Here is a 24,271-nt window from a genome sequence, read left to right on the forward strand (position 1 = left end):
CTTCCCCTCCTTTTATCTTGCACTTCATGCCATCCTTAGGCCCTCTCTGATTGGTGTTACTGCAGCAAAGTAGCTTATTCTTAGTGAGAACAAAGGGCTTCGCAACCTGGTTGCAAATCAGATTACTTCTTGCAGCCTTTCAAAGTAGTTCACCAGGTGGTACTTTTTCTTGCCAAAAGGGAGGCTAAGCTCAGCTCTTGGGTTCCTGTTGACTTCCAGACACACTTGGAACTGGATGCTGTATGCTCTCAGAGTTCTGAGTAAAGCAGAAAGATGCATCCTTGGTTACCAAGTGTTTGTTACCCACCATTACCCTTCAGCTGCTCATTAGTAAAATAGGTAAATGGCTGTAATGCTTGGGGGGAATGCTGAACAGGAAAACAAACATTTCCACATTTTATGTGAGCTGTTTCCTTGCTCACAAAAGCCTAAGCTCCAAATACTGTTAGCACAGACTTTTGATGTCCATACTGCTGCTTTACAAATAGGAGTGAAAGCAGTGAAACAGGCTTTATATTACTGTGGGGAAATACATGTCTGGTCTGGAAAGGGTTGCAAATATATCAGCAGTATCACCTACACAATTCTGAAAACCCATTTCCTCCAAACCATCAATAACCTTTCACGCTGGCAGCTTTCTTTGTCAAAAAATTAACTATTACAGGGACAACTACTCACTGTCAATCAACTCAAACCAAATTGCTGCTGGATGAGAGGAGGTGGGTGTGGCGTCCTCCTCTCCTTGAGAATCTGCTAAGCCCCACATTTCAGTGTGTGCTGCTGCTGGGCATAAGAACTCTGCTTTGACTCCACTGTCTACAATAATTACTCAGTTACCTTCCTTTAATGCTAATTAGCCAAATTCAGATGCAACACTGCTGAGTGAAGCAGCTCCAGGTATAGGCTCTGTGGAGATGACTTTGCCCTCAGAAAATAGTCCAGATTTTAATCACACTGTGTGAGCGAGTTAAGGCCACTGTGTTCCTTATTTAGATGATCGATGTGGGTCTCTGTTATTCACCTTGGTGAGAGACTGTTCTAACAGCTTGGGTTCTTACTCGAACCTCAGTTCTTCTGCTGGTGGGCATCCACATGAAAAAGCAGAGAACACTAATTTTGTGATCCTTCAACACCAGGTTACCTGGTTGTGAAACACAGTGGTATTGCAAAAGCTGCACTTGATAATAAGTATATTAACTATCAAATGCATACCCTGCAGCATGACGTTCTTTCCAATAAAACAGGCGGTAACAAAACCAGATTGCACTGGATAGGGAGTGTTTAAAAGCCCAAACGGGATTTTGGCAGGATGAACATCACAAACAGTAACACACCCCCTCTTTTTTTTTTTCTTCTGCAAAAGACATTAAATTGTTAATGACCATATATAATCAGAGCTTTGATCTCCATTCCAAGAAAAGACACCTTAAGCCATTAGTCGAAATCTCTAAAGCAGGCACAGACATTGGTTTAATAATGGCACAGGCTAAGCTTAATGATGCTGTCTGCTGCTAGCTCTCCCATTTTGTTTAGCCTATGCTTACTTACTTAATCTACAAAATCTAAGAGGCTATTTGGTCTTTATTGATCACCAAAGACCCTGAGGGTTTTTAAATGCATCCTACAAAACAGATAACACTCCATTCTCTGGAAAAGGATGTCCTATGGCAGTCCTAGCCATCATTCCCCTTGCTTCCTAAGCAAATCTGAAACGATTACAACAGTTTGCTTTGGTATTAACTTTCTTAATGGATAGCTCTGTTTCAGGGTGTGGAGTTCTTATTCTTTCAGTGAGGTGTTATGTGTCAAATTCTAAATGTTCCAAATCTTGTCTTCATGAAAACAAATTATTTCTCTTGCTACTTCATATTGTGAGAGTGTGTGTCGAAACTGGAGATTCTCTGACAATCCTCCAGACAGCTAAGAAATGACCTCCAGGACTGTACTTTTATGTGGGTTTTCATTAAACAGCTTGTACAGAACTCCTGTGAGCTGGTAAATGCAAGGTGAGTTATAAGGGCAACAGTAAGGAAGAGGAAGATTCAGCAGAAGCAAGTTGAGACATCGAAATCACTGTGATTACACCAAAAGTTAAGTATTGTATGTCTTCAAAATTCAGACCTTAAGTAAACAGCTTTGATATATTTATATCTCAAGTCTGGTTTGTGTTGTAATTCAGAAAAAAAATTGTATTAAGGGAGATAAAAGGATAAAATCCTAAAAAAAGGATAAAATCTGCTGATGTTTACTATGCAAGAGGCAACTTGGACATTTCTTTGCTATAATCCACCCTCATTATATAATGTTCTCCCAAATCACTTTGGCCATTTCAAGCCTATCTTGAACAAAAGGTGTGTCTGTTTTTACTTCCCTTGCACTCACACCTGTTTATTTCTTATCAGTAACTACCTATTCATTGGTCCTATCTCATTCTTTTACATCCATCTGCATTAAATGTGTGTCACTCATTAACTCAGGATTTGTACATAAATTAAAGTCTCCTGTATATAGCATTTTTATTATTTCTGGTTACTGCATCACCTGGAAAGAAAATTATTTTTGATCTATAGCAGATACCTGAATTATCTTAAAAATCCCTTAGCTATTTCTTAGTTCAACCTGACCACTTCTGCAGTTAGATTGTGTTTGAAGTTCTGTGAGTTTGACAGAGTATTTGTACTCAGAATGTTCTCTTTACAAACTTGAGGGACCTAGAAATCAGAAAACCCATGGTTTGTTTGGGGGTTTGTTTTGGTTTAGTTTGTTTGTTTTCATGCAAGAAATAAAAGGTTTCTGACTCTTTTCTAAGAACTTTGAGAATTGTTTGGATAGAAAACTCAGGGGGTTACAAGCCTAAGCTCTACCAACCTTCCTCAGTAATAAGAGTCCAGTATCTAGAAGGCAGTTCATATTTAAATGTGAATACTAGTGAGCTACTTTTTATTGTTTTCTGTCCTAGAAGTCTACTTGACAGAAAATCTGTGAGCAGTCCTGCTAACTCCTATGTATTCATAATGGCTTTTCACTTCTCAGAGTACTAAAATATTCTCTATGAAGGTATGTTCACACTATTTTTTTGCATCTTACCATGCATAATATAATTTCTTGTAATAACATAAGACGCATAAGATGTTCATGGCAAAACATTTTATTATAAAGAGAATGCATCAGTGCAAAAATGAAAGGTAAACTTGATTGTCTAAATTAGGTCTTGATCATTAATGCTGATGTGTAATCTCTGCCCAGTGGAAATGTAATAAGCCTTCACAAACAATTGCATCAGATTTGTAGCATTTTATCCAAGCAAGTAGGTAACTATCCCAGTTTAACAATTAAATATTTAGCACTTAAATATGGTTTTGTAATGGGGAGAGTTTAATTTGTTTCAGTTACCTGTACAAATAATTCTAATCTACCTGATCTATCAGTTGCCCTAGTTTGAACAATGTGCATATTTAACACAGAAAAACAAACGTCTAAACTTAGCTTGCAATGTTGAAGCAACTTATTAAGACAGGCAGATATTTGACATGTTAGATATGTACAGCTGATAACTTAAGTTTATCATACTAATTCTATTTAGTTAAATGTGCGGTTTTTCCAGCAGAAACACAAAGAATATTAATATCATGTCTGAACAAACTACCTGTAATTAGTTCCTGTCTAAACTGACGTAAAAGCAACAGGAAACAAGTCAACTCTCTTCATTTTTTGATAGTTGATCTTCTATTGTCTAACGTGAGAAGGGAAAAAAAAAAAAAAAAAGAGAGAAAATCATTTGCTACTACCATAATCTTATTTCTGTAGCGCAGAAATTATTTCACAATTACATAACCATATCCTTTGCTCACTTTGGCGCCTTTTGTTTGTAAATCATCTCAGGGGAATCCACTGAGCCACTACCAGCACTCAGAGAGGCGGGAATTTTACGTAGTTTTCATGACAAGCTTTTTCCCAAAAGTGCCATGTTTTACGGTCAGTTCCTGGTAGCAGAGTCATGTAAACATCCTCCATGTGTTTTAAACCTCCTTCTCCATCAAATGTTGCCCCAGAAGTCTGCTGTGGCACCGCTGTGGGTGACAGGCTTAGGGAATGCTTCACACTTATTAGAGTAAATCTCTAGTCTCTTTTCTCTCCCTGTGAAGACAGAGTCCAGTCATCTCCAGGATAGTAAGTATAATGGGATATTTAATTTCTTTCTGTTCTCCTTGCTGAGCAGACAGTATGTTACCAGACCATAAAATGGTGAAATATAATAAACTTCTATAGAATTCTTAAGTTGCAGAGGCAGAACAAGTGTTTGAGTTTGCTCCAATCTCCTTAACTCTAAGGATGTAGGTGTAAAAGCAAGGATGAAATTTGGTTACTTTATTAAACCAGGAGTTACAGCTTGTCCTGTCCCATGGACTGCTTGTAAAACATTAGGGAGAGAAAAGACAGAAGTATTCCTTCAGCTTGAGAACAGAAGCAATTAACCTGGAAACACAGGCTCATACTTTCAGATTAAAATTTGTTGTGGGCATAAAATACTCTTCCAGGAAATTGGTTCACAAGTGGAAAACATGTGATCAGATGTAACAGTGATATATCAGACCATTTCTTGTATTAATTCAAAAGTGGTGTAAGTTTTGCAACTTCTCCACATAGGAGGGTTGGGTGTTAAAGCTTTATGAGGTGGTAGGAAAGTCTATTGCACACTAAACGCACTCAGCAGCTTGATAAATAGCATGTGGCTGGCTAACAGTATGTGCCATTTACTCTGTAAATGGGAAGCTTCATCAGTAAAGACCTGCTGGATGATCAGGAAAAAAAGAATAAACATATACAGAATAAAAGAAGGTAGCTGTGTCAGGTGTGTTGAGCAGTAATGAATGACAGAAACTGCTGTTAGTGTGTTCAGCACCAGTCTTTAATGACACATCATAACCATTTTCCCATCATTCATGTATAGATGTTAATGGTATATGCTCAGAAGCAGCTCAGAAAAAAACCAACTAAATTACATCACTTCCTTTTGAACTGTTCTTTAGAGTTGTTTTAGACATTAAACAGATGAATAGTATGTGAAAGTGGTAGCGTAGAAGATAATATACTTGTGCAAAATGGATTCACCAAACAAAAAGGGATTATTGTAGATTTGTTACATTTTGATCAGGCAAGGATTGTTAGTGTGCATAAAAGTGCTTACTTCTGTTAGATGAAGAAATGTGTTATATAATTGAAAATATAATTTGCCAGTGATGGCTCAGCAGTACCTAAAGACAAGCAAGAGTTAGAGCTGCCACCTCTAGGGGTAGCAAGATCATAGTATCACCCAAAACCAGTTTTTGGAGGGAAAGATTTCAGGGAGCAGAAGGAATAGTCTTCCCAAACCCATTTTTACAAATGGTGCAGGGTTTGCTTTCAGATATGGTCTGATCTTGCATAAACTCCAGATAAACTGAGTTATGCAATTAAATCAGACTGGCAGGTTGCATATGCACATGAAATACCAGGTTGCATGACAAGCTGTGGGAAAAAAGCATCAGCCTCGGTCTTGAATTGCTTGAAAAGAAAAGATGTTTTACATCACAGAAGGTTAAAACTTTATTTAGAGTTCTGGAGAACTATTAGCATAATCTGTTTACTGTCTAGGCAGGTGATCATTGCTCCTGGATAGGCCTAAAGGAAATGAACATTTTGAAAGCATAAAGGAGTGCTCAGCGGCAAGGAGGGAGGAATTCTGAAGTTATTTGGGACTGAATGAATATTACAAAATCCTTCTCAGCTGGGTGGAGTGAGGAGAAAGCTCTGAATCTTAACCTTAAAATAAGGATTCCCCAAACCAGGCTTTCTGTATCCTTCAGGATACAAGCTGTGCAGAAGGAGCAAATCTCTGAACATCTGTGTAACAGCATATTGGCTGGATAAAGGGGAAGTAGAAGAAATTCTTGTTTTTGCAATAAGTAGATTTTGTATGGCTCCCTCTCAGTTCTGTCTTCTGTCTGTAAATGGATTATATGCAATTCAGTTATCTATTTTGCATTAACAATATTGCTACCCGGACTTAAATTACTTAAAGACATGTAACTAATATCAAGGTATGCCACCCTTTACAGGCATGGCAAACTATAAACTGGGGTGCTGGACTTTTTTCATAATGTGCCCTCCCATTTCACTCCAATATCACTCTAAGATATCCAAAGAATAACCATGTGTACCTCCATTAAGGTGCATGGATTAGATTAGGATTGGCAGTGACAGCCAAAAAGCTCCTTGGCACACATTAAGACAGTGGGGCCTGAGCAACCCCTAATATTCCTGAGCTTTGGCAGCTTTCTGCTCTGTGTGTCAGCTGCTCTGAGTGGTGTATATACCACAAGGTATAGGAACGTGGGTTGTGTTTTACAGACAGGGTACATTGACTTAAACTTTGGAACATTCACCACGTGTGTTCTTCAGAGTCTAGTCCTAGGCAATATAGAGGCTTTCAAAATCGTAATCACCTTGCATAAACTTTACCTGCATAAATGTGTTTTTATGTATTTTCTTTTGTATGATGAATATTCAGGCTCCCAACCAAAACCAGCAACTAATGTTGTAGCAGAACTACCTACAATACCAAAGGTGTCAATTAATCAACAATACCCTCTTTGGAAGTTAGGTGTTTTGGTAACCTTCAGGGAATTCAGAAGCCAAATCATAACTGAAGGAGGTTTTCGGGTTTTTTCTTTTCTTGAACTGGAACTGTACTAGCTCAAAATCAATCCTGATAAATTTGAAAGAGTGTCTTGCCAGTTCAAATTTCTTCTTAAGGTTTGAAGTACTGTTTAACCTTTCACTCTATCAAACTTGTTCTTTTAAGGTCATCGTACTTGTTCAGGCAACAAAACTTCCCCATGACTTTTTCACTAATCACTTTTGCTGTCTGTCAGTTCCCGTTTTTTTTTCACCTCATATTTGCATTTTTTAAATCTATTCCTCTTCATCAAATTTACACCCTCATCTTTATTCCATAATATCCATTGCCTTTACGATTTCTTACTTGGTCCAAGAGACATAATTTGGGATTTTTTTGCTTGTTTGGGGGGTTGTTGTTCTTGTTGTTGTTTGGAGATTTTTTTTTTTATTATTATTGGTTGGTTGAGTTGAGGTGGGTTTTTTTAGTATTTCTGATTATCATCTTCTCCCCCATCATTTTCTGTATTGACATTATTATAGTCTCTAACTCATTCTATTAAGCTTCCATTTAAACAGAAATATCTCATTCCAGGTGCAGCTGTGTTAAAGTAATACTGGCCATTAAATTATTTTAAAAGTAAAGGCACGGGTTGCACTCCTTCCTTCTAAAGCAAGTTAGCATTTACTGTCAAAGAGCAAGGGTGAAATGGACTGTTAAAAATTCTGTATTGTGTTTCCAGTTGTGCATCTCTCCTGGTGTGTAACTTACTGTGATTTTCTTGTGCTTCTAATTTCAACCTCCAAGCCTAGATATTGCAATGCTTGCCTTAATTCTTGCTAATGTACTTTAATTTTTTGTATTCATTTACAAGTCTTGCTCCTCAGACCAGTGGAAATGATCCTACTAATTAAGTGTGTCTAACTGAAACACTAAGTGTGCTTTTAGGTCCATAGAGAAAAACTACTAAAAATCAAATATAGTAAATTTTATGAATACTAGATACATTACATGGCTTCTAGGTTTTACCCCTCCTTTCTCATCACTGGTTTTAAGTCAGCTTTTCCTGCCTCTCCATAGGGTTGCAGTAGCACCAGAAATTACAGTGTGCTGTTTCTTTTTTTTTATGCCATCATTTATAATACAGTTCATGCTAAATTGAAATGTCAAGTGACTGTTCATTGTCCAGAACAAGATCCTCTAGACACCATTGAAAAAGAGCTCTAGAAAAATATCTCTAAGATTTCATGTAGTTTGAAGGGCCTGCCTGCCCAAAGCTGCTCTAAGAGCAGTTCTGGAATCGCTGTATCTTCCCCTTTTTGCCAGGGGAGAAGTGGCCTATACAGAAACTGTCACACTTCAGGGTTACTGTCTGTCAGTACAGAATGTCTGTGAGGATGGTAACACAAGGGCACCTTTGCAATGTCACACAATAAATGTGACAGGCATAGGGAAGATCAGACTTCCTGCATGTAAGCTGCAGTGGGATGCCTGCTCGATGGATGCCACAGATTTCCAGACAAAAGCCAGTCATGGGTGAAAACTCTCGTGCAATTGCATGTAACTGCCATAAACACAGGTGAGAAGCAGCTCTGAAGCCTTTCACTGAGAATGGGACCAAAGCTGTTCATCCTCTCAAACAAGATTCTGTTTAGGACCTGAAGACTCCTGGAAAGCATAAAGGTATCATTGACTGGATCATCTCACACTGGTAGATGTTCCAGGGGATGTCCATGCATGTCATACTTGAATAGCAGGACTGCTAGAGAGCTTGTCCAAGCAATTCTCAGACTTTCTCCCAGAGACATAACAATGGGAGAAATTAGGATCTGGAATCTTAATCTACTTAAAGCCTGAATGGTGGGAAGAGGGACTTATGAATGACAAATAGTTAGAACTGCTTTCCAAGAGCTTCAGGGACAATATTGTACGCTAAGAAAGTTGCCGAAGCTGAAGATAAAAAGGATCTCTCATAACCTCTGTCACTTCAAAAATTGGTTAAACCTGTCAAATGAGCTGCTTTAATGTTCTCAGACACTTCCTCTCAGGTATTCTTCCAGTTGAGTAATGCCTTTCGAATTTTCCTTAAAATACTATTTCAGCACATCAGGAATCCACCTTTGCAAAGGGGAGGTGGGGGCAGAAATCTTTTTGACACCGCCAATTCCTTTAGGCACCTGACTCAAGTGGCACTTGTATGTTCCAGATTAGTTTTCATTTTCCACTTCAGGTCAAACCTTTTATTTTCTTCTATTACAGCAGTGAACATATAATTATGTGTGTTTTCCACCTCTTTAATTTTGTCTGAAACTGATTCTGACCCTTTGATTTTAATTACTCTGAGGCAATCTTGAACTACATTTTCAAACCCTTTACGAAGCAGACCCATGATGTACATCTTAACTGTATTTTTCAAATTAAGGATTCCTGCTGTCCAGTCTTCAAATATATCTGAAATGCACCCTGAAACAGAGGTTTGTAGTTAACATACACCCACTCACACCCCCTGCCCCCACCAAGTCTTTCTATAGAGAAGTATCTCCAACCAAAAAGAACACAGTTCCAGTTCAGATGTGGAGCACTAGATAGACTGTTACCCCTTCAGTCTTCTCAGGAGAGAACTGAGGGCAAGGCAGTGCATCTGGTTAAGAGCATTAACTGCTCACTTTGTGCCTTTCTTTAATTACAACTTTCAAATGTTTACCATCAGTATAAACAAATGAGGCTCAAAAGAGCAATTAGATCAGCAGAATTTCAAAACTCGTGGCTTTTTAAGACTGTATCTGTCTTGTCTTGTCCAAGAAGAATCATTATAATTCCATCTGCATTAAGGATGCTTACCACCTCCTCAACAATTTGTTCACTGTTATCTCTACTGGTATGCATTCCCATATCCTCCAAATTCTTATCACTGGTTTCTAGCTCTGGAGGAAAAAAGCAAGAGGCAGAACTAAGAGAAGAGTTAAATTAGCCCCCTTTCACACACCACCTCCAATAAATCTGCACCTGAATAAAAGTCTTCAGTAGGAAGAAGGAATAACATAAGCTGAAAATTATAGCTTGAGAGGGGCAAATATCTGACTGAGTCCTCAGATGAAGGACATTGCAGGTATTCCCTGCAATGATGTTCTAAGTCCATCTCCTCTGACTGTGCACCTAATGCTACTCAATCCATACAGCTTTGGCATAATTATTGGCTTAACCTTAAACCGTCCTCTCTCAAACGAAAGAAGAAAGCACCTTACCTCTGCACAGATGAGGTGTCAGCTCTCCACAGTGAAGCACTCCCCACTCCTGATACTGCAAGGAGAAACCTCATGCAGATAGTGTAATTAAGCTGTCTAAAAATACATCCAGCATCATCTTCTCTTTAACAGAGAAAGACAGATCCCTGCTGCGATTAAAAACACAGCTTTACTGCCTGAAAGGGTTTTTCTTGTTCCTGTGTTTCATTCGGTGTTTTAAAAATCATTGGAAAATCTTTAAGCTTGGAGTTGATTGTATGAATAAATGTTGTGAATAAGGAAATAGAAGAAAATACCATCATTAATTTTAGTTAATGTGAGGAATCCTAAACCAAACCAGTTACTTTCACAACAGATATCACACTCTGGAAAAGAACATGGTAATTTATGCTTGACAATACAAAGTGCAATATATGTATTTTCCAGATTTATGCCAGATAAATTATGAGGCTATAATTTGGTTTTAGTTTATTGATCAATAATCTATCTGGTAAACCCCAAAACTTCTAAAAAAAAAAAAAAAAACCTTATCATATGAGAAGTGTCAATCATCAGATACAAAGTCTGTTAACAAGTTGAGTGCTGTGCACCTAGTTAGGTTTGGATGAACTAACTGCTCTCTGAACGTGTCTTTCCAGGCTTCAGCTACAAAACCATCCTCAGGGCACAGCTACTTTTTTATTCCCACTGTGCTGCCTTAATCTAGAAAACTTCCACCTCTGACCTAATAAATACTTCATTTCCTTAATTACAGGATTCTTGCTTCATTCTTCCGCAAGATCACTTACCCTGGTTCTATCTCTGCATTACCTGTTTTGAGATTTGGCCATATCTGTGAAAAAATACATATTTATGTGTGGCCATATGACATATGATATTATATCTATGAATATATCATATGGACATGAGCAAAAGAAGGCAAAGCAAAGAAGCAGACAGTACATAATTTCTGGAATAGCTGTGCTGCATACTTTTTTGCAACATCTTCTGGCAGTTGAAAGCAATTAAACATTTAATTAAACTAATTAAACACTCACTGCTTGCAATAAAGTAAATTCAGAAATTTTCTGGAATGGTTCAAAGATGGCTTAAAGAAACTAAAAGCTAAAACAATTTTCTTGAGGGGAGTAAGAGGGAAGGGAACCTTTGTTCATGTGCAAAGATGTCTATGGGAAAGAAAGCAAGCCATGGTTCTTAATGATAGCTGAGCATTACTGCTTCATTAGAGATGTTGGGCTTATCTTTCACATTTTTCTCTTTCCTTGTTATCAAAAAATCCCTAGTGAAACTGAACCTTGAGAAACAAAACTAACTTTGAAGTTTATTCCAGAGTTTATTGAAGTGAGTATATTGATTTTAGTGGATTTTGTATCAGTTGTTTGGTATACTACATTTCTTATACAGACATGTAATATTTGGGATAATATTTCCCTGCATACTAGAGGGGCCTAAATGTTACTATCAAATAGAGAAACACTGTCATCATGGTTCATAATGAAAAAAAAAGCAGATTTGTTATGTTGTTATGGTGGTTGTTATGGTGTCACATGCCTGGCAGAAATTAAGGTGGGGGTTTTTTTGGTTGTTTTTTTTTTGGGGGGGGGTTTAATGTGTACACAGTGTACCTAAAGAAATCAAGTGCCTTCCAAAATGCCTGGCTTCTAGCAGCTAGAACTTCTCTAGAAAAGTCAGAATCTGGAAAAGATCTAAATGCTTGGTAGTCTCACAGCTGAAAACATTCATTATCCTCCCCCACCCCCTATCCCGCCATTCACACACACCAGATTGATGTCATGCCATGTTCTACCTTCCATTACAAATGTTCTTGTCCTAATTTGGTGTATGGTCACAACCACATTTTTCAGTAGTGACTTTGACATGCAAAGGACATGATTCAGCAGGACCCTAAAGCATGTGCCTCACTGGTAGCACATTTACATTCCTATTGATTTGAAAGGAGCTACTAAGCAACTGAGTGAGGTAAATACTTGCCTGTGTAAAGCCAGGAAAATGCTTTAAACTCTTGAATTAGAGCCTGATAACGGGTAAGTACTGTGTTCCTTTATAAACTTGTTTTATTGTCATTTTCAGGGAAGAAATTAAACCAAGTGGACTTCTCCTGGGTTCACAAGGTGACTACTGGAAATGACTGTTTCAGAGTAATAGAAACCTTTAGAAAACTATTTTCCACCTTCTCTTGGAACTCTACCAGCCACAAGCACAATGGGGGGTGGAGGGAGGAAAGTCTCACATCCCATTGTCTCCACAGGACTCCCTGTTCCCTACTGAACACCAGTGTCAGTTTTTCCGATGGCTTACAGATTTGTCAGAGGGAGAGCGTCCTTCTGCCAAAGATAATGTATATGTTTTCTGTATGGGTAATGATGAAAATTGTGTCCCTCACATATGGCTTGCCTGTTTTTTAAGCATTTCAGTAACCATGCTTTCCTTGTGTTTTGTGAATGCTTTGCTGTACATAAGACTAAATTGTATTTAAACCTAGCTTCAACCTTCTCAACAAAGTAGTTTAGCTATCTCAAAATGCTGTACATCACTTTTTATATATATTTTTTAAGGATCAGTGTTGAAATAAGTTCTCTAAAAAAGCCATCACTTTTTTTTTTTTTTGTGGGAGATTTCTGATGTCTGGGTTTGCTCCTCCTAGAACATGACGAAGTGAAACTAAAGGAAAACATTTTCTGCCTCCTTCCTGAACTCATATTAACAATGTGCTTTTTTTCCGAAAACAGAATAGAGTTCAGGACCATAAAAATATTATTGCTAAATTTTAATCCCCTGAAAATAAGGTCAGGCTAAAGCAAACAAAGTCCATTGAGGAGAAGCTGTTTTTATTAAGGCATTAACCTCAGTGATGCTGTGAAAGACAGCTTCGATATAAGTTCATTATGCAAATGTCAAATAGAAAAGTGCTCTCAAGCTATCTCCTCCTGCCTTGTATTGAAGGATAACTGGTTTAAAACTTAATGTAATGGCAGTCAGTGGCTGGAGACTTCAAGGGCTTGCAGTGAGAAGAGTGACTGGGCAGTGAAGAGAAATAGTCCCCTTAAGTTTTATATTTGAGCCCTTATCAGCAACAGATTTTTCTTATACATTCCTCTGTACTTTTCAGCTAAAATCCCACCTTGGTAAGTACTGCCACAGAGGAACCACCAGTTTAAGTACTAGTTTAAGTATTATGTTTCCATTCCTTCAAAAAAAACTTCAACCAACTTTGCACTTGGCCCTGTTGAACCTCATGAACTTCACAAGGACCCACCTCTCAAGCCCATGCAGGTCCCTCTGGATTCTGTCGCTCCCCCTTAAGTGTCACTCGCACCGCACAGCTCGGTGTTGTCGGCAAATTTGCTGAGGGTGCACTCGATCCCACTGTGCCTGTCGCCAGGATGTTAAACAGTGCCCATCCAATATCCAGCCCTGAGGAACACCACCTGTCACTGATCTCCACTTGAACATGGAGCTGTTGACTCTGAGTGAAACCATCTACCTGTTCTTTACGCACCAAGTAATCCATCTGTCAAATCCATGTCTCTCCAGTTTAGAGACAAGGATGTCATGAGGGACAGTGTAAAATGCTTTGCACATCTCTAAGCAGATGATGTCTGTTGCTCTTTCCTTATCCACCAGCACTGTAACCTCATCGTAGAAGACAACCAGATTTTTCAGGCATGATTTGCCCTTAGTGAAGCCTTGTTGACCATCATCATTCACCTCCTTTTTTCCCATATGCTTTAGCATAGTTTTCAGGAGAATCTGTTCCATGATCTTGCCAGGCACCAAGGTGAGACTGACTGGCCTGTAGATTATGCTCTGGTGAGCACTCTCATAAAAGCACATGGAAATGCTGTCCCCAGAAAAACACAGAATTGCTGGCCTGGTTTTCTACAACTGGAAACCAGAATGCCTGTCTCTTTGGGGCCTCTGCCCAGGTGATACTGTAAATTTTAATCATGTTTGGAAAAAAGAGGGTGGGTTGCTTTTGCAGATTCATGAAAATATAAACTATTGCCTTATGAAAACTGAATCACCTCCGAAAAGAGCCAAAGGGCTGAACGTGAGGCCTAACAAGACAGAAAGCTGTGGGATATGTAAGGAAGACAGAACTGTTACAGGTGCAATGAAGAGGCAGAAATGTTTGTGGGCAGTTCCGTCTGACTCAAATTCTTGATGTCTGGTCATTTCTTCCTCACTCAGCTTTCTGGACAATTGCTGATCAGGTTATATTAGAATGAAGACTAACTCTGTCTTTTGATGTCAGGAGACCATTGACTTTTGAAATGAATGCAGTTTCTGTGCTGTTTCACAGTACAACAAAAGTTACATTAAGAAAAATGGAAAGAGTTGCAGTAATATTGATCCACCTCACTCTCCCCGGCAAAAATCACTTTCCTCTGGGTTATGTTCTGGATTACAATTAAAACCATCAGTAATAACCTCTGAAAAATTGTCTACTGCTGTTTGGCTGTTCACAGTAACTGGGACTTGTACACTGCGTACCTCTCAGTGCTAAACAGTCAAAGGTTTTGTGCAGCAATTTGAAATGTCCTCCTGTGAAAACAGCGGCTCTGGTTTTAGAACTAGAGCACTACCATAATATTGTTTTTACCAGCTCAAGGTTCAGTTTCAATACAATAATAAATAAAAAACCCTGTTCAAGCAGTTCCTTAAAAATACAGTAGTTTAAAAAAGAAACTGCACAGATAGCAAGTCTTCCTGTTTAGGGAAGTGACTAAAGGCCATGCAGTCTCTCCCTTTTGTAAATGAGGAAGAGGAGAAAGAGAGATATAACGAGAATCAGTCACTGCTATCCTGAATGATGAAGTTGGCACTCAACATCCTGTAAGTGGCCTGATCTGATCTGTAATGTGTGCATGCTGCTCTCAAGAAGTGGGTGCCTGCAGCACTTCCAGGTGCATCAGGGCTGGCAGTTCATTTTCTGATTCACTGTTTTTAGAAGCTGCATAACCAAGTCTACTTTTGTCTAATGAGTGATAACTGTGATACTGTTAATATATTCTGAGATAATGGGGCTAAAATTTATATACTTCTTTCAGGGTAAGAAGAGTAGATTACCTTAAAAGCAAAGGCCCCTTGGAATAACAGCAATGAATTCTTGTCATTCTTGTGTTATGAATTTGACACATCCTGTAATATAAGTAATATTATCCAGAATTGTGCTGTCCAAGCTAAGTACTTCCTGGTTATTTGAGATAACTTAAGTAAAACTCTGTGAGCTGGTTTGGGATCGAGAATTTCTTAGAATCTGGCCTCTGCTTCACATGGGAATTTGGCAATGAGCCAGCCCAGCCCAGGTATGTGTGAGCTGGAGAGCCCTGAGCAGTCTCTTTTTAAGTAATTGGCTTACCTAAAATATTCTTATTTCAAGCTTCCTTGCAAATCATTAGTAAGTACTGACTTGAGGTTTAGCTTCTGTTTATCTTTAAGAAGCAATGTCTTGAAGCTTCTGGGTACTATTTCCTTCTTTTCATTATGTATATTGATTTACCAAAGAGTATTATGTTGTGCTTCAGACTTATTCTCAGAATTTTAGTAAACTGGAAATTTGACAATTATAGGCTTTCAAACTTCAGATTGCACTTGCAATTGATGAAATGGATTTCCCTCATACATTTAATAATTAACAGAAAAGTAATTCTGAAGATGTAAATGAAATTAGTGTCAACTCAGCTACAATGACTTCTACTAAACTACCTGCAAAAACCAGAGAAGGTTATTCTCTGAAGTATGCACTGTTCAAAGTGAGGCTATGGTTTTATGAACTGTTTTAAGGTACTGGGTTTAGGTAACTACATAAGTGGTCTGATGGCCAAATGCTACTGGGAGACTGCTTTCAGTGAGAATAACTACCCACTCACTTTCATATAGGGACAGGGTGAAGCACCTTCATGGGCAATTTTTTTTAATTCCGAGAAATAACTGAGAAACCTCAGCAGGAGAGAAAAACTCTTCAGAAGTCACACTCTCTACATGTTTAGAGTAAGCTACATGCTGGAAGAAGTTATGTCAGCAGACATATTTGTTGAGAGATGGCACAACCATTAAATGAAAAAATAAATTTCAGTTCACTCCCAAGACCTTGAATTTTGCCCCCATCTGTCCATAAGGCAGTAGTATTTGGTTTCTTTCAATTAACTTTCAGCCTTGAATTAGATCACTGCATGCCTGTGGTGCATTTCGGTATACATTCAATAATGTAAACCTGTTACAAAGAATGAAGAGCATTTACTGTTCAACATTTTATTTTAAATATTCTTGGGGTGCTTTGCTTTACCAAGAAAAGGTATGAAGTCAAATTCATATGTTTTTCTGGGAGAAGTCCACAATAATTTCATTAATGCTGTCAGAGAAGCTCATCTGAGTTTACCTTTGGTGTATATATGGCAATGAATTTTTAGTTGTCTTTATGGAGAGGTAAGAGATACAAAAAGGGAAGGTTATCTGAAAGGAGGGGAAAGACATAAATAGCATGAGTGAAATCATACATTTTCAAATTTAACTTTTTTTTCCAATTTTTTCTTTTTCAATTTTTTTCTTTTCAATTTTTTTCTTTTCAATTTCAGTGTTGACAAAACCAGCATTAAGTTTGTCTCAGACTGGTTTTCTTTCCTTGAGTTTATCAGTCAGTTTTCTTGGATGACATATCCAGGGATGGACAGACTGGATGGGACATCTCAGCAAAGTTAGTCCAACCCAACCATAGCAGAAATGGCTTTATTTTCCATCTGCTTGTTTACTGGTATTCCCACCCTTGAGTCTTCTCAGAGCCCTCTCAGTGCTCTAATACATCACAAACACACCATGTGATGTGTCAGCAAAGATGAGTGGCCACATCCCCTCTGTCACAAGCAGTGTCTTTAGTCCCACGCTTGAGAAAATGCTTCAAAACTTCTTTTTCTAAACATAACAGGATTTATTCATCACTATATTAGTCTAATTTTCTGCTGCTATAGGTTGTTCTCAAAGAAATTATTGCTGGTTTACAGCAAGAGGTATCAAATGAGGTTGCTAAGTCATGCAGTTGAAAAACAGCCACGAAACAGGCCTCCCCATTTGTCTGCTCCCTTCCCAGCTTCTGGCTGTGCAACATCCATGTGGCCTGTCTCTCCATGTAATTTCACTGATATTCAACTCTGCTTTTTACATTTCTCATCATTTGGACCCTGTTTAGGCGTCCCTATGATTCATCTTTTTTGTATATCTGCTAAAGTTTACCCTCTTCATCCTAGTTCTTTCTATTTAAATTCGCATTCCTACTTGTGTCATTAAAACTGTGCAAAGCATTTTGGGGCAGAAACATGGAAAATAAACTGCAGTACCTTGTAGCACTGTAAATAAGTGTAGTTAAAGATTTGGAAATGGGGGTGTTTCCTGATGTCATTCACACAGTTGATGTGTCCTTATTTATTTTCTGTAGACATCATTAAATACAGATGTAAAAAAAATTTAAATAATGGGGAAAAATTACCCAACTTCAGTGTGTGCCAGCATTTCTAAGCCAAGGTCATGTCCTTTCAATGGTGTCCGAAGGTCAGCATCCTACTGCTCCCTCCAGTTCCCATTTACGAATTATCAGGCATGGGTGGATAAACACAGCTGAGCTTAATTCTTTCCCAAACAGTGGGGCAGTCATTGATAATTTTGATTTTGAGAGTCTGTCTGTTGATTTTAGATTTTGCCACTTGTACAGCTGATTTTCAGAAAAGCAAACAAAACGTCTATTTCATAATCTGCTTTATTTCTACAAACAATAACTTTGTCTTCCCTGCCAGTGCATGTTCTTGTCACATGTCTTCTCTGTAGGAGTCTCCTTGAGGTTTTGGATCTTTGATGAAGAAGGGGTTTGGATCTTTGATGAAGAAGGGATGAGGCTGTACAACATCCTTGTCCATTCATTCAAGCTCATATTGGCTTCCCTTTCACTGCTGTAATTTCATAGATGAGTAACCCCTCCCAAGACAGCCAGTAGCTTAAGGGTGTTTTGGCTTCCTGATTCTTCCTGCTGATAATAGACGAATTGCAGGAGTTTAGAATGTGTCATATCCACTTTTGTGTGTATCACAGGTGAAATGGGGAAATTCACCCCAGTTGCCTGCTAAAATCCAGCTTTAGAAGAGCTATGCTTCTATTACTCAGCTAAGTCTAGGTCATATATAAAAAATGCCAATTCACCATCCTAGTAGTTAAAAATTGACAGGAACTGACAACCAAAAAAGATACTGACCTTTGTTTTCTTATTTTAAGCTGCTCATTGATTCTTTCAAATAATGTCAGGGACAAGTCCCTTTAAATTTTTCCATACAGTTTGAGAAGAGGGTGTAAAACAAATTCCTCAGCATGTTAAGAGATTACATTAAAGTCAATATTTCCTCTTTGGTCAGGTGGGTCAGTTTTGGAATCAATCCAGTTTACTTTTATAAGTGAAAACCTTTAGAGGAATTTCTACCCCACCCAGCCAGCTAGCACAGCTTTGTTTAATGTTTTGAACCCTGCCTGGCTCCAGCAGATAATATCGCTATTTATTGATACAGAGCTCTGGTGTGGCTATGACCATAAGCTCTTTGTGCTCAGCAATCTCACCCCAGTCATGTGCTGAAGGAAGCAGCTGACTGGCCTTTGCCTCACATCACATCCTTTAGTATGAAGGTGATATCCTTCCACAACCAGCGTGTACAGAAAAGATGCAAACAGGTGTTTTCAACAGGCAGAGAGGAAGGGAGAAAAATAAGTAAACCTGAGTTTGCAAGAGAGGAAGAAGGCTGTGACACACTGTCCTTGCTTTCTAACATCTTCCACTTTGAATTTTATCCCAGTCCTGTGACCAGCAAACCCTGTCTGTCTCAGATTCAATGAAAGGGTTTGTGACTGCTTTGGAAAGTAGGACTAGAAAGTTATGTTTAAAACAAATAATAACAAATCAAAGGGATATTCATTTAACAAAGTAAAGTTTGCCAGCAATAGTTTTCCTGTGAATAAGCTCTACTAGGGTTTGCCAGCTTTGCAAAATCAACCAAAGGTCTATGAGTCATATTGGCTTTTTTCCATATTGCAGGAACACCTCTGTGCTCACCAAAGACTTCAGCTGCTGCTGCAGCATCACGCCCTTTTGTTTATGTCCTTTGATGTTTATGTAACCTTAAGTCTTGAGCCAATGACAAAGGTTTTATATTTTCTCACTAAAAATATCAGCCTGTGTTTAAAAACAAAACGAAAAGCTTGGCGCTCCCCCTCAAAGAGGCCAACTCAAAAACTTCTGAAACAATGATCTTTAAAATCTGTATCTTGTTTTGGCACGATAAAAAAAAAAACAACAACAACAAAAAAACCCCACATGGGTTTTTGTCTAAATTAACTTCCTGCCAGTATTTACACCAGTACCATACTTAAAATTATGCAGACAATATCATTGATATTGATATTTTTGCTTCAAAACCTACATGTAGATGGATTCATTTCCCTTTTTGTCCCATCTTATGAGTAAAGTAACTCTCAAATTGTACGTGCTAGTTCATGCAAAACTGACCAGATCTACTTTGAATTATCATTGGAATTCACACAGTTGAAACCAATTAGAGCTAAATAAAGAAATCTGCCAAGCAAAGGCTTAAACGAGAGCACCCAGTTTGGCAGGAAAAAATCATATATAGTCTCTACTAAAATACCATATTTATATACAGCCTTGGAGTTATATAAACTTGAGCGTTAAATTCATTGCAAACAATCCAAGTAGTCCCGAGGCAGTGAAATCCCCCAGAGAACATCACTGCCTATTTCCAAGCACAAGCTTTAATCACAGAATCACTACTTGCTTGTTTAAGTTCACCCTGATGCTTAAACATCTTCACTTATGTCCTTGCCATAAGCAAAGTCTCTGCTGCTTCAGCATCCAATCTCAGCCCTCTTATCAGCCTGGGAATGAGCATATTTCAAAGTGCCAAACAGAGAAAATAGAAGTAAATCTGTAAAAACTGACCACACAGATGGTTACAGAGTAAGCGCATCAGTAACTTCAGAGCAGAAGAGAGAGCTGTCAAGAGGTCATATTTGAGATACAGATTAGGAAATTACGTAATAAGGAAAAAAATTGCCTTCTATATGATTTCTTGATATTTTACTTCAGCAGCTGTTGTTAGTGCACTTCTGAGTAAAGCTTCCTGCAGCAAAGCTCTTTCACTCCTAAGGAACTTGGTAAAATCCTTCTGCTTGGCAAGTCTGTGTCCTGTTAGCTGTTCTCTACCTCAAGGTTAATTCTGCCAAGGTTAATTCTTTAGGAAACTGATTAATACTTGTTGGTCATTGTCACACAAGAAATGGCATTTCTGACTTTGTTTCAGGCTCTCAGAATTCATGAAAGGCAGGCACAGAAGCTAGAAAAAACGTGTTAAAGAGCAGGAAAGAAAATGTACAATGTAACGTGCCACAAACTCAGCTCTGTTGGCATTCACAATGCCTTAAATTCTGATTAAATCTTGGACAGATGGTGTAAAATAAAGGAGCAAGTTAATGTTTCAAGCCATTATCTTGGTTTTTTCATAAGATATCAATATTTCAAAAGTAAGAAAATTAAATTGGGTTCTTCAACCAAAAAAGCTGAATTTGGCAGAGTGAAGTTTACAGAACTTTGTTCTGTCAACAAGTAGTGACATTTTTCTTCTATTTAAATGAGAGAAGGTTTGTGTACAACTTAACCTTTCTAAATTAATTTCTCCCAGTTAAAATATTTTTCAGTATTATTGTTCCTGACCTCGAAAGAACACTAACAAGAATTTTACTTCTGTTTATAGTCAGAGGCAGTACCAGGGTACTAAAGAACTAAACCTATGTGCAGAATTACTAATTGTATAGCTTTGCGTTCTGGTTCGTTGGTTGGTGATTTTTTTATTTTGTTGGTTTGGGTTTTTTTTGGGGGGGAGGGGGTTAATAGTTTGTCTAAACAAACTACTTTTTTGTACACATATATATGTTAACCTTTTATCCCTCACATGCAATTGGATTGTTACAAGGGGAGGACAGGAAATCAGTGTGTGAGATCTGTCAAAATCTCTAATCTTGCCCTCTTTAAGCCTGCATCTGACAGCTAAAGCTTGGCACCATATCCTGTCTCTTACTTTCTCATCTGCTGTGCTGGCACAGCCAGCTGACCTCAGCTGGGCCTGCTGTCCAAATGCATCAGGACCTCAGGGCACTGGAAAGAGGTCACAGCATTGCACTGGAGCTGGAGATGTGCTGCTAGACAGGACCCCATCGTGAGACAAGACCTACTAGAAGATAAAATCTGCTTTTGCAACCTTATATCCCAAGTCTTTCTGTATTACATATATATATATAAAACAACTCCCTTCCTGCAGCCCAGTACATGAGCATGCACCGTGCAGTGTTACTCAGCAAGGAAGTGTGCTGTGAAAGGAGAGGGAAAAAAAGACAGTTCTGTTCTAGAAGTATGATAATGTATCATTCTTTTTGAAGCTTGAAAAGTCAGTCTGGATTTGTTGCATACATTTGTGTTTTCTCAAGCTCTCAGCCCTCTTGCAGTGCTGGCTTCCCTGCAGCACAGAAAGTTGCTCCACAGGCTTTACAGGGAAGCACATTTCTCAGCTGCATGCTTTTCATAGTAATGCCTCATCTAATAGTTTTTTGGTTGGGTTTTTGAACCTGTGTTATAGAAAATCATACCTTCTTTTCTTCAAATACTGATGCGCAGGCAGTTCTTGTACCAAAACGTGTGGTTAAAACTACTGAGAAGATACACAAATGAAAGATACAACGTACAACTATTGGGAAAATATTCTAGATACAAACAGGCTAACTGGGAGGGTTATAACCTAACTCAAACTAATAATTAGACTTTCATTTGTTAGCAGGGAAGGATACTTGGATGTCTAATGACCAGTATCAGAATGCTGGAAGGCCTCTTAATGGTCCCTTCTGGCTTAAAAATCGACAGATACAAGTTAGAGTGCGAAACAGCTGGAACCCACCAACACAGAGATTTGTTTATTGGTACACTTTGGTTGGGTGAGTCTCTGGAAAGTACCTGCGTAGCATCAGTACCCTCACAACAAGGCAAAGCTGCCTTCAGAGCAGCTTCCTTACCCCCTCAGTTTTCTAAACACAATGAAACTAGTACAAAATCAATCAAACCTGAAATTTTAAATGACTTTTCTGTATTAAACATAGTAATTTCTATTCATCCATTGCAGTGCTTTTGCTAGAGTTCCTAATTTCTTTTTCTTTTAATGAGGTTTTACATTATTTGAATTTTACTCAGAAAGGCTAACAAACCCCATATGCTCTATTTTATTACTGAGTACAATTCACTCAATGTACTCTGAAGGGGAAAGATACAAAACTTTATATTTTAAATCTATTTTGCACTCAGTGGATTTTTTTTCTAGACTGAACAGCAACACAAATCAGTCATGTCCAGTGATCAACAGTGGGTATTGTGGTAGATGTCTAATGACCAATACCAGAATCAGATCTGTATTTTATTTGCTGTACCAAGAGGTATTCTGAAAGATAAAGGACCTGCATGGAGGAAGAAATCATTCAAATCAACATACAAATAATCTAGTGCAACAGTTTGTGAATAATAATAATTTTATTAGTCTCTAAAACTTGATGTAAGCTAATGACTTTGGACTAGTAGTGTTAGAATTCTAGTCATGGATTCAGTAGGACATATGGAAAAAAATGAAGGAGGGAATATAAGTGTTTTTTCCCTCTAAATAAATACTAAGGGGAGAAAAAGTTGTTGGAGGAGATTTGAAATTAGAAATGGACAACCATGGGGTATGGCTTGGATCTAAGAGAGGAGTAGGATATGATTGGATAGGATGGGATTCTGGCTCTGCCAGGCCAGACTTAAAGTAGTACTGATGTGGATCACCCAGTTTAAAAAGGGAACAGTTTTAGAAATAATTAGGTTAGTTCAATTCAGGAATATAAGAGTCTAAAAGAAAAATGTGTATCTTCTGAGCAAACAGAAGAGAGGTTGGTTTGCTTCTAGATTGAAGCCCGCTATGGAAACACCAGCTATTTCTGGAAGAAAATGTGGCAAAAATCGTATGCAAATTTATCGAGAGAAAAATGAAGCAGCTTAAAATTTATTGAAACGTTCCTAGAACCACGCCTCAGCCTTTTGGCACGCTTCTTATAAATAACCATTGCAAAACACGTTGCTCTATTTTAAAATATGATCTGTTGTGAAGCACTCCCACTATATTGTAGGTCTTACGTTATAAACCAATATGTCCCCCGATCTAGTGAGGTGTCGGATCTAGTGAGGGCGTTCATTTCTATAAGGTTGGGGGGGGAGAGGGTGTTGGGGGCGGGGGTGTTTTTTTTAGCTCTGTAGCTGTTCTATAGGAATGAAGCGTGTCGTGACGAGGGGCTCCACCTCGGAACGGGGACACGTTTATCGCCTTATCAGGTTTTCATTTCATGAGAAAGCCTGGCAGGATTTTCTGGAGTTAAATAAACGGGGGGCCATGCGGTTCTCGCCCTCGGAAGGTACCTGGGTACGGAATGCCCCGCTCTTGCTGACGGACCCTCTGCCCAGGTCCGGCCCGCAGGCCCGGCTCCCCCCGAGGCCCGGCCCGCCCTCCCTCCGGCGGGGCCCGGCAGCGTCCCCGCTCCCCGGGGCCCGCAGGGCTGTGCCCGGGGCCGTCCCGGCCCGCGGCCATCGCTCGGCGTTCGCCGCCCGCCGCCGCAGCGAGGGGCGGGCAGGGCAGGGGCGCTACGCTGATTTCGTAGCGCTGGAGCAGGGGTAGGAAATGGCTCCGCCTCGGGCCGCGGGGCCGCGCGGGCAGGGCGAGCGTACGCGGGTCTGTGAATAGCGGCGGCGGAGCGGCGGGAGGAGGAGGAGGCGCCGCGGCGGTTTGGTACCGAGCGGAGAGGGAGATGCACACGGCACTCGAGTGAGGTAGCTATAAAACCCCATTTGTTTACATGCCCTCCCCCACAGCCGCCCGGCTCCGCGGAGCGGGTGGCGGCCGGCGCGGGCCGGCCGGGGCGGGGTGGGGGGGCCGCGGGCGCGGGCGAGGAGCCAGCACGGGGGATCGATCGGCGGTAGCGGACAGCACCTTCCCCGCGATGCGGAGCGGCGTGAGGGGCGACACGGCGGCGCGGCCGCCTCGTCACGTGGCGGCGGGGCCCGGGTGGGCGCGGGGGCCGGCGGGGTGAGGGGGCGGCGGGCGGGGGCCGCGCCCGGGCTCTCCCCCCAGGGCGGCGGACCACGAGGCGCCGCCGCGGCCCTGGCGCGTCCCCCCCGCCCCCTTTCTCGCTCCTGCTCGTGCGGAGACCATGCGGCAGGTAAATCCTCCGCGCCCCC

The 24,271-nt window shown here is 39.7% G+C and overlaps 1 protein-coding gene and 1 long non-coding RNA gene across 4 annotated transcripts in view; one reads left to right on the top strand and one right to left on the bottom strand.

The window, feature by feature from the left end:
* Nucleotides 1–14,630: 14,630 nt before the first annotated feature.
* Nucleotides 14,631–24,271, top strand: part of SLC39A10 (solute carrier family 39 member 10) — a 47,335-nt gene continuing 37,694 nt past the window's right edge. The window contains exon 1 of one of the 3 annotated variants that reach the window (XM_050339793.1): nucleotides 14,631–14,760. Coding sequence is in view for 1 of the 3 variants with exons in the window: in XM_050339790.1 (XP_050195747.1) it covers nucleotides 24,244–24,252 (9 nt within the window). In the remaining 2 variants the exon portion in view is untranslated. Of the gene's footprint in view, nucleotides 14,761–23,795; nucleotides 23,864–24,182; nucleotides 24,253–24,271 lie in introns of those variants that run through there. The other 2 variants (XM_050339792.1, XM_050339790.1) reach the window with 2 other exon arrangements.
* Nucleotides 17,657–23,504, bottom strand: LOC126652723 (uncharacterized). The gene is made up of 2 exons (XR_007632032.1): nucleotides 23,456–23,504; nucleotides 17,657–17,941 (listed from the first exon to the last, which is right to left on the bottom strand). It is a non-coding gene; the product is annotated as an uncharacterized LOC126652723 (long non-coding RNA).

The sequence above is a fragment of the Myiozetetes cayanensis genome, unplaced genomic scaffold, assembly GCF_022539395.1.
Source record: "Myiozetetes cayanensis isolate MyiCay16 unplaced genomic scaffold, myiCay2020 scf9, whole genome shotgun sequence".
Taxonomy (NCBI): Eukaryota; Metazoa; Chordata; class Aves; order Passeriformes; family Tyrannidae; genus Myiozetetes; species Myiozetetes cayanensis.